General features: G+C 48.1%; 2 protein-coding genes across 2 annotated transcripts; one reads left to right on the top strand and one right to left on the bottom strand.

Annotated features, from left to right (window-relative positions):
• Positions 1–8,088: 8,088 nt before the first annotated feature.
• LOC136536062 (basic blue protein-like) lies at positions 8,089–8,552 on the top strand. Its single transcript, XM_066528478.1, has 2 exons — positions 8,089–8,233; positions 8,347–8,552. The coding sequence occupies exons 1-2, from the start codon at positions 8,089–8,091 to the stop codon at positions 8,550–8,552; spliced, it is 351 nt and encodes a 116-aa protein (XP_066384575.1).
• A 4,126-nt stretch (positions 8,553–12,678) lies between these two features.
• On the bottom strand, positions 12,679–15,233 carry LOC136537870 (glucan endo-1,3-beta-glucosidase 8-like). The gene is made up of 2 exons (XM_066529844.1): positions 14,144–15,233; positions 12,679–14,039 (listed from the first exon to the last, which is right to left on the bottom strand). The coding sequence occupies exons 1-2, from the start codon at positions 14,491–14,493 to the stop codon at positions 12,911–12,913; spliced, it is 1,479 nt and encodes a 492-aa protein (XP_066385941.1). The 5' UTR covers positions 14,494–15,233; the 3' UTR covers positions 12,679–12,910.
• Positions 15,234–16,475: the final 1,242 nt, after the last annotated feature.

The raw sequence follows: 16,475 nt of genomic DNA, 5'->3' as shown, positions 1-16,475 counted from the left end.
GCAACCGCCACTCCTCGACGATAGTCCACGCGCAAAGAAGGCCACGACGGACGAGGCCCTCCAAACGCTGGAGGGTGACATCGGATCTACACCACAGCTCCATCAAATGATTGGGGTGGATGGATGCGAATTTAATGGTGGCTGCGATGCAGATATGGGAGGCTCAGGCAATTGGCGGCGGAGGCTATTGATGCAAAGGCAAGGAGGCAATGTATGAAACCCTAGGGGTGAACCCTTTGATTTTATAGGGGCGATAGATGCAAGGAAGGCAACTGTCCACCTAGATCTTCATGCCTGCCATGATTCGCCACCACATCACCACGCAGGATATGCGCCCCCTATCCCTATCATTTCCCACCAAAGTCACGTCGGATGTTTTGCCTTCCTAGGTAGACCAGGATTCCTTTCCTACAAAAGGGATACGGGTCAAAAAGCGTTTCTCTAGCCCACCTGGGCCTAGGAGTTCGAGGGCTGGCCCAATGGTTTTGACGGCCATCCCAATGAAGGATGGGCCCATGAGCAGCCAAAACTCAGGCGCACGAGCCTCAAGGGAGTCTTGATCCACGATCGAGTCTCAACCGGGCTGACCCTGGATGAATCCCCACAAATGAGATACCAGGGTTCCCTTTAAACTATCCAGTTATCAAAATACCAAATCTCATAGCCATACCCATGAAGGGTCCAAATTACCCTCCGGGCGATTCTATCCGAATCACCCGGGGGCTCGGGGGCTACACCCGATGGGTGCGCTCGCACGCACCCTCTAGCGAATCAAAATACCTCTCGGGCATTCTATCCGAATCACCTGGGGGCTCGGGTGCCCTCGCGCGCTCCCTCTAGCAAGTCAAATCACCCCCTGGGTGATTCTATCCGAATCACCCGGAGGCTCGGGGGCTACTGTCGGAGACCAAATACTGGGGTACCCAAAGAGGAGGAGCTAATAACCATCAAACGTTGATGCTTCTGAACATACAAGAATGCAACTACACTTCTTGCCCAAATGACCGAAGGTTGGCTCTGCCTCTCCCGGCCCCTGAGGGTTGACTCTGCCATGCCCGACCCCCGAGGGTTGGACTCTGCCTCGTCCGACATCTAGGGGTAGGCTCCACCTCGCTCGACCCCCGAGGACTAGACTCCGCATCGCTCAACGTCTAGGGTTAGGCTCCACCCCACCCGATAGCTGAGGGTTGGCTCCTCCTCGCCCAACCCTCGAGGGTTGGACTCCGCCTCACCCGACGACCGGGGACTGGCTCCGCCTCACCCAACCCCTGAGAGTTGGACTCCTCCTCGCTCAATGTCTAGGGGCAGACTCCACCTCGCCCGAAGACTGAGGGCTAGCTCCGTCTCGCCCGACGTCCCGGGGCTAGCTCCGCCTCGCCTGACGTCTGGGAGCTAGCTCCGTCTTGTCCGACGTCCGCACACTACTCCTTCATAATGACGAGCACGGATAAGAAAAGACACTCAAGTCAACCACGGTACCAAGGGCCATACCTTGCACGCCTACGGAAAAGTACCGTCAGGATATGACGGGACGGGCGCTTTAAGCCCTTCTAGGCATGACAGAGCCCGAACAATGTTGTAGGCGTTGACTTTTGTCTTACAGTGTTGTGGGCGTCGTCATCAACCCTCGGACGTGGGGTCCTGACATAAGCATACGACAACCACTATGATCCAGGAGTGAACTCACATCATCTACAGTATGAAAGTATGGTCACTACCCCATCTGCTCCCCGTAGGGTCGTGGCTCGGCACCCTGGTGCGTCACGCCGCCCATCGAAGCAGGATGGGATGTGACCACTTGCTGAACGAAGCCAGAGCATGGCCCTATCAAGATCAGCGAACGTGCTATCCCTGACACCGTCTGCCATGTCAACGAGGCTGGCTTAGAGAAAAAGGAAGACCCGACACCTTCGAATGACCTTTTTGGCCTCTGGTTTTTCTTCTTCCTCCTATCTATAACCCCTACTCTTCCTTGATCTATAAAAGGGAAGGCAGGATACCCTACTAAGGGGGCGGATCGATTCTACACACCACGCACCACATAACACACAACTGAGCAGCATCTAAGCTCTCAGCGCTCTTTCCACCTTTTCATCAGAGACTTGAGACCTGTCCCTCTCTAGACCGTTTGTACCCCCTACTACGAACCTTTCAGTGCTAATAACACGAGCAACAGCAAACTGGGCGTAGGGATATTCTATCCGAACCAGTATAAACCTTATGTCTTTTAGCATACCATCCAGACCTAACGCGCAACAAATATAAATTTACTAGTTGGTGTTTACTCGAAACACCGACAATATTATTATTAAAAAATCTGAATGCTTCTCTTTCCTATTCGCCCATTGCGGCCGATTCCACCGAGACGGGCACGCCGTGCGCCCCTACGCCTTACGCCTCGCATCGGACCCACCTTGTGCCGCGCACCCCGCCCGTGCCTTGCGCCATGCGTCGTCTGCGCCCCACGCTGCGCTCCCCCATGGAGCATCAACGAGCCTTCATTAGGGCGGCAGCAAGTAGATGAGCACATATTGCAACCGCATGTTTCATGCGTTTCATATGTATATGTTGCATATGTTTCATCTGGACGTTGCAAAAGTAGATCTGGTATTGTATATGTTGCGCTGGCTATAAACGTATGTTGTAAGTGTCTGTTTCAGCTGTTTCAAACGTATGTTGCAAGTATTTTATCTGGATGCTGCATATGTTGCACTTGCTATACACACATGTTGTAATTGTATGTTTCAAATATTTCGGCTGTTTTTAACATATGTTACAAGTGTTTTATTTAGATATTGCATATGTTATAGTGGTCCGACACATGTTGCAAGATTATGTTGTACATGTTTCATCTCTTTCGAGCATATGTTGCAGTAAATGCTCTATGTTGCAAGTGTTCCACGAGCAGACACGAGAAGTGAGCGCGGCGGAGGTGGTCCCCTTAGGCATAGTGGTCCCACGCCCACGGGAAGCGAAGCGGGCGCGGTGGCCCCGCTTGCATGCGCAGCAGCAGGCGCATGCGTACCGCAACAGCAGGCGGGGCCAGGCTAGCACGCGCAGCAGCAGTAGCACCGCGCGGCGACAACAGCAGGAGCTGCAGTGAAATTTTTGTATTTTAGCCCTTTCTAAAAACTATTTCTACAAATAGATTCTTCGTGAAACTTTTTTAAGAAATAGACCAAAAGCTCGGCGTTACACAATAAAACGCAGAGGTATTCATGTAGGCGTTATGTCAGACTATGCCAAAATCTACCACGTCAGTGCCAACGTGGCGTGTCCACGCCAGACCTCGGCGTGAGGTCATTCAACGCCGACCTTGCTGGCACCGGTCTGGCGACTTTCTACTTTGCGCAGGCGGAGACTTCGGCTATCTGCGCCGTTTATATCCCTTAGTCTGGTAAAACAGGTCACGTATTATTCAAATATTACTTAACCGGCCAGGTGACATAGCGTAGTCGATCTAATCTCTTGATTTCTTATTAGCTTCTCTCTAGACGCTTCCTTCCGGTAGATACCTAAATTTATTGAGTAGATACCTAAATTTATTGAGTACTAAGCATATTTTTTACCTACTACATATGCACGTGCGGTACGTGTCTATCAAATAAAAGATTCATTAATAATAGAAAAAATAACAATATATTTTGATAAGTCAGTACATGGAAATTTAGAATCTGTCTTGCCAAATTCAGTTATTGTGAAAATTTAGATATGCAACAAAATCAATTCGTACTCCCTCCATTCCAAATTATAGTTTATTTGACTTTTTTTACTTCAAGTTTGACCACTCGTCTTATTAAAAAAAATTATGCAAACATAGTCAAATTTAAGTCATTCTTGAACAACTTTTGTTAATAAAGTAAGCCACAACAAAAGAAGTGATATTTTGCACAAATTTTTGAATAAGACGACTGATCAAACTTGAGGTAAAAAAGTCAAACGAACTATAATTTAAAACGGATTTAGTAGCTCCTAAATAACCAAAATTTAGTTTATAGAATCCTTGAGTTTTTCAATTGGCCAAAAAAGTAATTAGGAGCAGCAAAGAAGGGTCTCTCCAACCGTTTCTAAAAAAGTAACTTCTAAAATATCAAAAAGTTGGATCCGCAGGAAACTTTCTTGGTGCCATGTGAGAAGATCACACAGCCGTCCACAAGGGGCCGCAGCCTCGCCTAGCCAGCCACAGGTGGCCGCAACCAGCTGCCAGGCTCGCCCGGCCGTCCCCAGCCGACCGCCAGGCCCTTCCTGCCAAAAGATTAAGAACTGGGGTTAGGATTTTTTTCCCACTCCCTCCTTCGTTGCCAAAAGAAGGTTGTCCTTCTCATAAAAGAAGCTAAGAACCGGGGAAAGTCCTCCTACACTACACAACAACAGCGTCCTCGTCAAGCGCCGCCGCCAGCCACGTCGCAACGTCCATCGCCACAGCTCTCTTGAATGAGAACATGAACAACACCTGTGCGAGAGCTGTCGGTCCAGTGCCACAGCATCCAGGCTCTGCACCAGGTGACTGCCTCAAGCTCTGGGACGACGAGCTCCACAGCTGCCGCCCCACCAAGCTAGACTAGGAGGAGCCCTGGCGCACCATGCGCAACGGGCTCTCCAGAGCGCGCAACATGTAGCGTGCCGAGGGGCAACGCGATGGCTTGGCGCTCAGGCACGTCTTGGCGATGATGGTCACCGCCCACACCTCCTCCAGGTGGTCCTCGTCCACTAGGTGCAGAAGCGAAATGTGCAAGGAAGAAGACGATTCGACAGAGAAATGGTGGGGAGTGTGCGCGGGGGCTGCGGCGCCTTTTTAACAGTTCGACCCCAACTCTTCGGCTTCCAGGGTTTTTAGGAAACTGCGCCCGCCACGCTGTTCCGACCTCCAAAACCTCCACACGCTTCCCTAGGTGGGGAGTGTGCACGGCCTAAACCTGCATAATCGCTGTCTCTTGTGTTCTGTGTCACCGTCTAGTTCCCGTCACGCGTACCTCCACCGATTCATCTACTACCATGGGCATACCCCTCAGTAGACTGCCGGCCGTATTTCATTGACAGTGTCTAGAGCCGGAGCGCAAAAAAAATGGCTCCGCCTGTAGTCCTTCGACTCTGACCACATAGCATTTGGCACAAAGCCACACCAAACACGCCCTTATATTACGGATATCATAGTGATCATAAAATAAATTATAGCTATTAAGTTTTCTAGAAAGGGTAATAATAAATAGATATGTATTATCCCATCCGAATTTTCGATTAAAGTTTGATAGCTTTTTTCCTCACGTTGCAACACATGGGCATATTTGCTAGTATAGTAATAAGACGGCTATATGACAGTGTAAGTGTATGAACAAAAATCTGGTTATTAAGAGAGGCTAAAACAACCAATTGTTGGCTAGACAGACTCTTTAATTATTACGGTATCTCAAAAGTCAGAACCGAATATAGGTTCCATTGGTATCCTTGTTCTCATCAAGAGAACTACTCAAGATCAAATAACTAATTGGCTTAAAAAAATCAAATAACTAATTTATTTTAATCTTCTAAAAATATTTTAAAAATATGCGCAATATTTCTTTCAGCAAGTTACTTAGCTTGTGCATGGAACAACTCAACAAATTTGGGTATCTACCAGAAAAAGTCGTCCAGTGATAAAAAGAAAAAGAAAAAGTCGTCCAGATAGAAGAAGCTAATGAGAAATCAAGAGATGTCCTGTACGTATCTCATGGCCGGCTGGCCCATAACAGTTACATTTGAATACGTGACCTGGCTTGCGTTTCGAAGTGTCCTGATCTTGGCGTGAAACGACCAGACGCCGATGTATACTAAGGTCGGCGTTGAATGACCTCACGCTAACGTCTGACGTGGACACGCCATATAGGCACTGATGTGGCAAGCTTTGGCGTAGTCTGACATAACGCTTATACGGAAACCTCGACGTTTTATTATTTAACGCTGAACTTTGGTCTATTTTTTAAATAAGTTTCATGAGAAATTCATTCGTAGAAATAATTTTTTAAAAGAGCTAAAATACAAAAATTTCACGGAGCTGCATGCCTTGCCCTCTGATCTTCCTATAATCTCACGGTCAAACTCAAGCCCCACTAGCCATTTATGACTGATTCAAGCAGTATGTGGGCGGGCAGCAGGCACGAGCGTCCAGACAAACGCGGCGTCTGGACGTCCGGGTGCAAGTCTCTCACTTACAAGAACTCGTAGGCGTGTAACCATGAGCTCTCGTCAAGCACCTGCCTGGACACGAAATATATAGCTTGAGCACGCCGGTACCGCTACCGCTGTAGTACCCTACTTCACTCGGGTGATTTGATCCGATCTATCACACGATTTCTGGTTTGTTGGATCTGCTTTTGGCTTCCGTCCTCACCGTAAGCTACGAGTTCAGGTGGAGGCACACTCTCGCCATACAGAGCTAAAAAAATGGACGGCAAAGATGTCCGGCTCACGCGGCCAGGCTGATGATCACTGCATGGTGGCTGGGCTGCTGCCTCTCCACCAGACGCATGGTTCGAATCCAAGGCGAGGAGCATATATCTTCATGGTCATCTTGCTGCTGCAGCTGTTATTCAAACAATACGTGCCACTCACCTTGGATAAATAACATGTGACGCACTCAGTATAGTAGCTCTTCTTCGATTTGATTACGTCTAATCTGCATTGGTTGAGTAGTTGCAAATTACATGTCATTGGACCATACTTTGCTATTCTTGTTTGGCCGTAAATTCTGTGTTGTAAATTGATTGTTAGTAAATAAGAATTGTCAAAATTACTTGAATAGTTATCTGATTTTTTTTGCCTTTTTTATTTTCCGTATGTTTAATTTGGTTCCCTTTTGAAATCTTTAAATTTGGCTTCCAGACAAATGATCTGGATATTTTTTTGTTCTTGTTTAATATTTTTGTATTATTTTTGATAAATTTTATTTGGTTCATAGAATAAAGCATTCGGCTGCACTTAAAATAAGCCGCAGCCGGTTGCTGCTTCTTTGACTCCTCTCACAAGTTACTATTTATGCAGCTGGCTGCGGCTTATTTAAGCAGATGGCGGCGGGGGCGTGGGCAGTCCCCTCCTTTGCGTGCAGCTGGCTGTTCTCACGGTGTGTTTAGTCGGGTGAAATTTGAGAATTTGGCTATTGTAGTATTTTTGTTTTTATTTGACAATTAGTGTTCAATTATGAACTAATTATGCTTAAAACGTTCGTCTCGCGATTTCCAACCGAACTGTGCAATTAGTTTTTTTCGTCTATATTTAATGCTCCATACATATATTGCAAGATTCGATATGATGGCTACTGTAACATTTTTTTAGAAAAGTTTTTTAAACTAAACATGGGCTGAGCCTAGTGTGTTTAGGTGGCATCCAATACTCGGGTGTCAGGATGCCCTGACACACAAAAGTGCTGAGTAGTCAGATTCCTTTTTTAGGCTTTAGGCCTGGTTTAGATTGAGGTTATGAATCAGTATTTGGCACTGTAGCATTTTCGTTTGTATTTGACAATTATTGTTCAATCATGGCCTAACTAGGCTCAAAAGATTCGTCTCGTAATTTACAATCAAACTGTGTAATTAGTTATTTTTTATCTACATTTAATACTCCATATATATGTCCAAAATTTGATGTGACGAAAAGAGAGTGAAAAAACTTATAATCTAAACAAGGCCTTAGCCTAGTGCTCTATCCGCCGGCGCTCCTTAACTGCCATGCGGCTCGCCAACTTGTCACAGTTGAATGGATCAACTCTGCGTCCAACAAGCGAACCCATGCGCCCTGCCAAAGAGACGTCGTCGTCGTGTGCCGTGCAAGTCGCATCGGATACACCGCTGGACACAATCGTCCTGTTGCCAAGCAGCCAACGCCACCGGTGGTCTACTGGTCTCACAAACCATGAAGGCACGAACGGTGATCAGGTCAGGATCAGGTGGTGTATATATATACATACATGTGCGCTCAACTCTGATGCCAAACACGCAAAGCAGCATCGATCGTCAGCCGGGCAACAAACACCAAAGGCTGCACGCACCGGCCCCGGCACCCGCTTCAGTTCCGTGTCAAATGGCTTCCCGTAAGACACTGCTGGCAGCTGCAGCCATGGCCCTCGTCGCTACCGCCGCGTTGCTCCCGGCGGCCGCGTCCAAGAAGACGTTCACGGTCGGGGACGACTCCGGCTGGGACATCGGCGTTGACTACGAGGCCTGGAAAAGCGGCAAGAAGTTCAAGGTCGGCGACACGCTCGGTACGTACATGTAACCGTAACTGTGGTTGGCACTTGCCAGGGCACGACGCCGCCAAGATGCGCGACGCGCGTCGCGTGGTGACTAACTTGCCTGGCTGGCTCGCACCTCGCAGTGTTCCGGCCCAACAACGCGGGGCAAGACGTGGTGTCGGTGGACGAGCAGAGCTTCCACGACTGCGTGTCGCCGGATAACGCTCAGGTGCTGAGCTCCGGCAACCCAGTCGCTGTGGTGCTGGGGAAGTCCGGCCACTTCTTTTTCATCTGCGACGCCGAAGGGGAGTGCGAGTCCGGGATGAAGCTCGCCATCAACGTCCGCTGATCGGATTGCTGCCGTCTCGTTGCTTGCTGTCCACTCTCCAGCGTCGGCCACGCAGTTTCGACTGCAGTAGTAGTAGTAGTTCGCGAGGGGTTTGGATACGTGGGCGGATGGGGCTTCATTTCAGAGCATTTTCAGTTCCAACTTACAAATAAACAGAGTGATGTATGTATGCTCCGGTGGTCTGGTCTGGTCTTGTCCGGTTCTTCAGTCAAGCTTGCTCAAATCAACTTATTATCATATCATTCCAATTTTCCTAGTTTCTAGTACTGGATTATAAGGGTGTGTTTGGTTTTGCGGAGTCACCTCATGCTTCATGAGGTGATGCATTCTAAGTTCATCCCATGAATTTTGGTGGAATCAACACATTCCTTATACGTATACTAATTATTAGCTTATCAAGAAATTCCACGAACCAAATACAAAAAGTGAGGAGTGAGAAGATGCCGAATCACCTTATTCTTCAAACCAAACACACCCTAAGTCTCTGCCCTGCATAGTTTTTTTAGATGATGAAAAAACATTCGGCTTCATCCTCACAAATGAGGAATCGAACCCAAGTTATTACAGGAAATAAATGCTTGAAACAAAAACAGTACTATACGGCAAATAAACTTAGTTTGTCATCACAACACTGCAATTGGCTCCAATGATTGTCCTGCTCAAAGTTTTAGATTTACTACAACTGTCACAAAAAAAGGCTAAAATCATCTATTACTTCCTAGGAGATAATAGCAAAAGTATATATTTAGTTAATTTTAAATTTTGTAAAATATGATAAATAAGGAAAGTTTAGATATAAAAATATTTGTTTAGATCTAATTGATGCATCCATTCTTGTGTGTAAATTAGTCTGAGTTTACTCTGTTCTCAATCTGTAGTTTTGTGCTTTCTGAGAAAAAAGTTGAATTGGTGATGCATATCCTGAATATTTATTTATACTCAAATTATTGATAGCGTGCAGTACATAACTTGCATGCTAATGCTCTTCTAGTGTTACAGTTCTATGTTCAGTGCATTGTTAGATCAAAGCTGTATCTATTTTTAACTTGATGTGTGATCTCTGATCAAAGTTGAAGCATGGTACCTTCGTTTTCCTTTACTCCAATTCCACAGAAGAAAAAAATGAAGGAGCAGTAGAAGGATATATTTTGCACTTCTAGTTAGCAAGTTGTGGCTTTTATAAACTCTCAACAGGCCAGTTGAAGCTCTTTGTTGTGTTCTATTTCTGCATACTAAATGCTACTACTACGACTAATTATTATCTATTTATGAACACTAATGATTTCTGGCAATGATGATTTCAGAAGCTGAACCAGATCCAAATGATTTTCTCAAACCAAATGTCTGTGTTAATTTCTGTTCACATGATCTGTTAATTTGTAACTTATTTTTTCTTCTAATAATTTCCTAGAAAATTCAACTCAGTAAGTTTAAAGTGGCTGCAAACCTGTACATCTTGAATGCCATATAGGTAATGGTTGTGATCCTTGACAAGCAACAACGTGATAAAAGTTTGAGTACAAGGCAGAGTTAGAAAACCATCGAGGTTTGGGAGGAACATCTATGATCAAATTATTTGTGACGAGAACCTGTAGTAAACCTTTGAAAGTAAATACATCTTTTGTGTTTGTTCATTGGGCTTGTGATGTGTTCAGTTACAACAACCTCTCATAATTGGACCACCACGTCTTTATGAGTTTCCAGCCTGCCTCTCCTTGTTGGTCCCCTGTGTAGTTCCTACTGACTGAGTATAAGATCCTGTCATTTTTTATTGGCCTTTGTTACATTGTTGCTATCCAAAGAATAAGGCCATGACATCTTGGTGACTTAACTGTTTCCCCCTCCCCCTCTTTGCAAACCTGAAAAAGTCTTACAAGCCTTGTATTTTTTCACTGTATTAGTTGGTCTTCATGCATGTCAGCCTGAATAATTTATAATTCTATTACATATGGACTGATAATAGAATTGTCAATGCTTAGCTATATTATCCATTGCTGAGCCAATTTGCTACCTCTTACTGTCTATGCCTGAATTATTGCATTCTTATCTTATAGCTATTAAACTGAAATAATATAAACCTATGCCTCACATGAATGAGTAAAATGTTCCCTAATAGCTGGCCATGCTGTGCAGGCTTATGCAACATATTTATTTTCTTAAAATAAGGATGGACATCTAATAATAATAAAAATGTGATATAAGCATGTGATGGAAACTTATTGGTGATCTTTAGGATGCTTCTTACAAATGCTTTGTAAGGCAAGCATGACAAAACCTCAGATGTTTTCCTTAGAGATTTATCAGACGCTATATGTCTTTCTATTATCTATTTGATTTTCTCATCTATCTTTTCTTGTATCAACCAAATAATTCACAACAACGTTGCTTCAAAATGTTGAGCTGTATCTTATCTGTGCAGTCTGTAATCATAAAAAAAACAGTTTTGCTTTCCTTTTTTGGACATATAAACTGAATCCACATATATATGCTTTGTTGCAGGACCTCAACAACCATCCATAGGAGTACTGAAACTCAAAAAAAGAAGATATGGCTTTGTACAGAAAGATTAAACAATCAGTTCTCAGACTGCTCAATGCGGTAGGCACACCACTCTTCTATCTGAAAGTACATCTACCTTTACAGGGTTTGTTCGTTGCAATATGCTAAACTATAATTTGATACACCTCAAGTCTATTCATTAATTGTTTTAGTTGTTCATCAGTCATATACTATGATATACTAAGTTACTTCCTACATCTTAATACAGAGAAGAAAGCTTTGGTCATAAATCTATTTTTTCTCTCCTTTCTTTCTAAAGGACAACATATTTTGTATTTTCTTACATGTGTAGTCAATTCAGTTTTCCACTTTTGTTTAACAAGGGATCATTGCTTTCTCTGAATGACATCTTTTGAGCTTGGCCCACTTAAGCCTGGCTCGTGCACCTTGGCTCGACCCAGCTCACGAGTATATTCCACTGATACATAGATCAGAAGACATATTTTGTATTTGTGATGTTACTGAAGAAGAATATTACATCTCTTAAAATTATTGGAACACATATGGAGGTCTCAAATTTTTTTGAGGAAAAAATTAAATTTCAAACCTATATCCTAACAGCTGGTTTTTTGGTCATGTAAGCAAATAATGTATGAGTTGTATCTGTGGATTATAGAAACTTGAATTGTTACAACTCAATGTTCTTGGCACTGATCCTAGAAGACAACTAGTGTCAAGCTATAACTGCTATGAGGTAATTTTAAATAGTGCTTCCATGTTTCAGGTCATCGACCATATATAAATTGTTTGTGTTTTACACGGCACTACAGATAGGCTTTAGTGTTTTAGGAGTCTGCTTGTTTTTAATTTCATCTTTTTACTTTGTGTGCACCTGAAGCAGTGGAGCGCAGCCGCTGGCGAAGTAGTTGGTTAGTTCTCCCTCTCTGATTTTTTTCTCAAGCATCTACCAACGACCTAGGATTTTTTATTGTACTAGCTTCCCTTCACCGGCCTCAAATCCTAGTTCGGCAGGACCGAAAAATAAGCCAAAATACTGTTCCAACTGATTGTTGCGAGAGGGAAATATCGTTCTGGCTGAAATCACTGTTCACGTGAACAGTGATTCGTGAGGGGGCTGGCCAGCCAGCCAGCCGAACAGCCCCCAAGTAGTTGGTTAGTCCTCAATTCTGATTTTTTTTCTCTTCTGCATGGCCATTGCATCTAGTTAAAGCTGCACACTGAATGCAACATGGCAGTATTAATCTGACTATCTAAGCAAATTTTGCTACTTGTACAGAAAGTGGGACAGGGGAAGCATTGTCTTCACTTATATTTTCTTGAGCTCCAACCGTTGACCTCAGATTTGTCCAGGTGCTGCAGCTATCTCCTGCCAGCCCTCACTTAAATGATAGGCATTTTGAATAGCCGATAATTTGTTATCTGTGATATCTTGCCTTATATCACTTATAATTGATGACTTTATTCTCATGGAAAAATTGTTGCAAAATTAGTTGCATAATGTTGCCCATGAACCATGATGATGGGGACATATGGGCATACAGTATATGGCACGCACTGAACTGAACGAGCTGCAGTCGCCAGTCATCTGCTGTTGTTGAATACGGTGTACTCTGAATCTCAGTCTCTATAATCCTCCTGAAGTATACATGTATATCTCCAGTACAACACTTTCTACCACTCCAATTATTTCTCACCCAAAGAAAAAAAAGCCAAACAAACTAATGGAATGTAGCCAGCCACCTCAAGTCAAGTGCAGTAGTGCACCAGTCCTATCCAATGCCAACCAAACATGAGTGACAGAGTGAGCAGTAAAAACCGGCCAGCCTATCCCTAATCAATCAATGCAGCAGGAGCAGGCGCAGGAGCAGCTGGGCCAGGACGAACACGGCGACTCCCAGCGGACGCCGGTGGCCCGCCGAGGTGGTGGAGATCTGTATGGTGAAGTTGCAGGTGGTGGTGGACGGGTCCGTCTGCGTGGGCACGGCGAGGCCCTGGAATCCGCACGCCTCGTCCTTCTGGTTCTGCACCTGGAAGAAGGCGTTGAAGGCGTAGGACGCGTTGCCGTTGCTGTCCATGCCGCCGCACGTGGACCCGTACCCCAGCGCGGTGCAGTCGGCGAACGTGCACGCGTAGTTGATGTTATCCGCGAGCTTCTCCATGGCGTCGCTGCCGGCGTTGGTGTTGACGACGCACCACGTCCGGGGCAGGTACTCCACGCCGCGCGCGGGCACCAGCATCGTGTTCTGCCCCTGCCCGCTCAGGTCCATCGGGTACTTGGGCTGCCCGTCGTACCGGAGGATGCCCCAGTGCCGCTCGAAGTTGCCCGGCGCCACGCTCTTGATGTCCTCGTCCAGGAGCCCGAACAGGTACACCTCGATGTACTGGTTCGGCCGCGCCGGGGTGCCGGCGTTCGCCGCCAGCCGCTTGAGCAGGCCGTTGTAGAACCGCTGCGCGTACGCGCTCGTGGCGTGCTTGTCGCCGTCGGTGGGCCAGCCGACCTCGCCCACCACGATGGGCATGTCGCCGTGCCCGATCGACTTGAGCGCCGCCACCAGGGTGTCGAAGTTGGCGTCGAACACGTTGGTGTAGGACACGCCGTTGCCCGGGTCCACCAGCGGCGTCGCGTCGCCGTCGAAGAAGGCGAAGTTCACCGGGAAGTCGTCGTTAAGGAACAGGCTGATGAACGGGTAGATGTTCACCGTGAAGGGCGCGCTGTTGTTGCTCAGGAACTGCACCATCTGCGTCATCAGGTCCGTGATGTCGGCGCGCCACCGCCCCGCCGACGGCACCGGGTTGTCCTTCGGGGACATGTACACGTCGGCGTTCAGCGGGACCGTGGCCTTGATGCTGTCGCCGAGCCCGGCCTCGTTCAGCGCGTTCTGGATGTTCTGCAGCGCCGGGAACGTCACCTTGTCGAACGTGCCGTTGTAGGCCGCAAGGAACGGCTCATTGCCCACGGCCACGTACCTGCACCGGACGGTTCATCAAGAACGACGGGCATGAGCCACCAGAACAGAACAAGCATGAATGAGCAGCAGCAGAAGGAGAAGAGAGCTCAGCATCTATCTCACTTGATTGTGACGCCGCCGTCAAAGTTGTAGCGGGACACGTTGCGGCGCACCCACTCCTTGGCAGTGTCGTAGTCCGTCATGGTGTCGAGCATGACGTTGGGGATGGCGACCATGACCTCGATGCCGGTGCCGGCGAGCGCGCTGAGCGTTTCCTGGTCGGCGTCGAACAGCTTCACCTTCTTGATGCCGTTGTCCCTGAGGAGCAGCGCCACGATCTTGGGCGGCAGCGGGTGCGTGGCCTGCGTGCCCCAGTTCATCCCCAGCGCATCCGCCGGCGGCCACGGCGCCGACGCGGCCGCCATTGCCGCCAGCAAGCAGAGCCACGGGCGCAGCGCCGGCAGATTTGCCATCGGGTCTCCCACGCCGCCGGCCGATCGGAGCCTGGCGAGATCTCGACTCCCAACTCGCAGAAGCCAATCAATCGGAGCAGCCGAGCAGGGCAGGTAACGCAGCCGCCGGTGCCTGCTGGATGCAATGGCCTGTGTCCCGCCGCAACCCAAACAAGGAAGCTCCGAGGTCGAAAAAGGAAAGCTTTTGATTTTTGGCCGAGAAGCGAGATGGAAAGAGAACCGATTGAGAAGAGGGCGGGCTTCTTGAAAGAGAAGCGGAGGGAAGATGGATGGGAAGGTGGTGCGAAGGAAGGCTGTACACGAAACGCGGTTTCGAGGTTCCGTCCCACTCCCACCCGATCCTTGTGACAGAAACAGGGAGGCGGAACGGAAGAGGAGAGGTTTCACATGCGAGTGACGGAGATCGCAAGAAGCAAACGAGAAAAGGAAGAGGGGGGATCGACGGCTGGACGGCGACCGCAATTAAGACGCAGAGGGAGGGAAACGGTGGAAGACAGGGACGGATCCGGAAAGCGAAGGAGCTTTTGAATGCTAGCAGTTGCAGTGCTCGTAATCCAGAGCAGAGAAGAGGCGGCCGGCAAGAACTCCGCGGCCGGGATGGGACCGCTAGCAGCAGCAGGAATCGGTGGGAGTTACGGCGACATGACAGCAGCGGCCACGGGCGGACGGTGCATGGATAGCGCCGCCGCCGTATCGCGAAGCAGAGGCGGAGGAGGAGGAGGTGGTGGTGGTGGGGAGTGCCGGAGTGGAGTGGAGGAGTGGTGGAAGTGGGCGGCGGGGGCGGTTGGGTCATCTCGGCGCGCGAGCGTTTCGGTGACGTGGCACGCGGTTCCCGGGTTGACTCGTGGAGCCCACGTGAGGGCGAGGCGCGCCTCCGCTGCTGTGCGCGTCTCCCGGACGGGCAGGCAGTCAGGTAGAATATTTTTTTAATTTTAATATTTTTTAAAACTATTTTTAAATCTAACACGGTTTGCTTTTTATTTCTAAAACTAACATTTTGGCCGCCTCTATTATCATGGCGAAGACCGGGGACTGTGCTCGGCTCGGTTGGGCCTGACACAATTGCACGCGCAACTCCCAGTCCTAGTCTCCCAGAGAGACACTGGCTGGAGTACAAGCGCACACACAGCCTGTTCGGTTGGCTGGTTCGTATCGTTACTGATTCGTAAAGAAGTACTGCTGGCTAGTTTGTGTGAGAGAAAAATACTGTTCCGGCTGAAAATTTATGATCGTTTACGACACGCCACGGCCAAACGAACAGGAAAAATGGAGATGGCGTCCATTTCGCATAACGAAAAGGGCACGTAGACGTGCTTTGCTATGGTTCCGAAGCACAGTGGTAGTAGTAACTGAGAGTCTGGGAAACGGGGTGAAATTTTTGTATTTTGGTCCCTTTTGAAAATATTTTTTACAAAAAGACCTACGCCAAAATATTTTCTGAAAATAGATCATTTTTAGGCGTCTTAGAACATGACGCTGAGGTATGAAGGTCGGCGTCGACTGACACGACGCCGAGGTCTTGCCACGTCACGGACGACCCCGGTCGACGGCGACACGGTGGCGCGTGGGGTCCGACACGTCGGCGTCGTGTCAGCCAACGCCACGGGCCCAACCTCGGCGCGGCGGGACAACGCGCCGAGCTATTGGCACCATCCGGCGCGCGCCCCAGGCGGCCCAACAACGCATCATGGCCCAGTAGCTCGGCATGGGGTCACTTAACGCCGAGCCACCTGACCTCGGCGCGGCCCGACTCAACGCCGAGGTCTGGTCCCTTGAAGCCGCGCCGTGGCCCCCTTCTTCCTCCCTCCATTCTGAAACTGCCGGCTCTCCTCTCTGTCTCTTCTCCCCCACGCCGTCACCAAACCCTAGCCTCCAAAATCGACCCTACGTGCCACGATCTCGGCTCCCGAAGCTTCCTCGAGGTAATGGTCCCTCCCCTCCTCCAATCTATCCACGTAGATATGCTTGCATTGTCCCTAATC

This window comes from Miscanthus floridulus, chromosome 2 (genome assembly GCF_019320115.1).
Source record: "Miscanthus floridulus cultivar M001 chromosome 2, ASM1932011v1, whole genome shotgun sequence".
Lineage (NCBI taxonomy): Eukaryota > Viridiplantae > Streptophyta > Magnoliopsida > Poales > Poaceae > Miscanthus > Miscanthus floridulus.
This window is presented reverse-complemented; position numbering and strand designations above follow the sequence as displayed.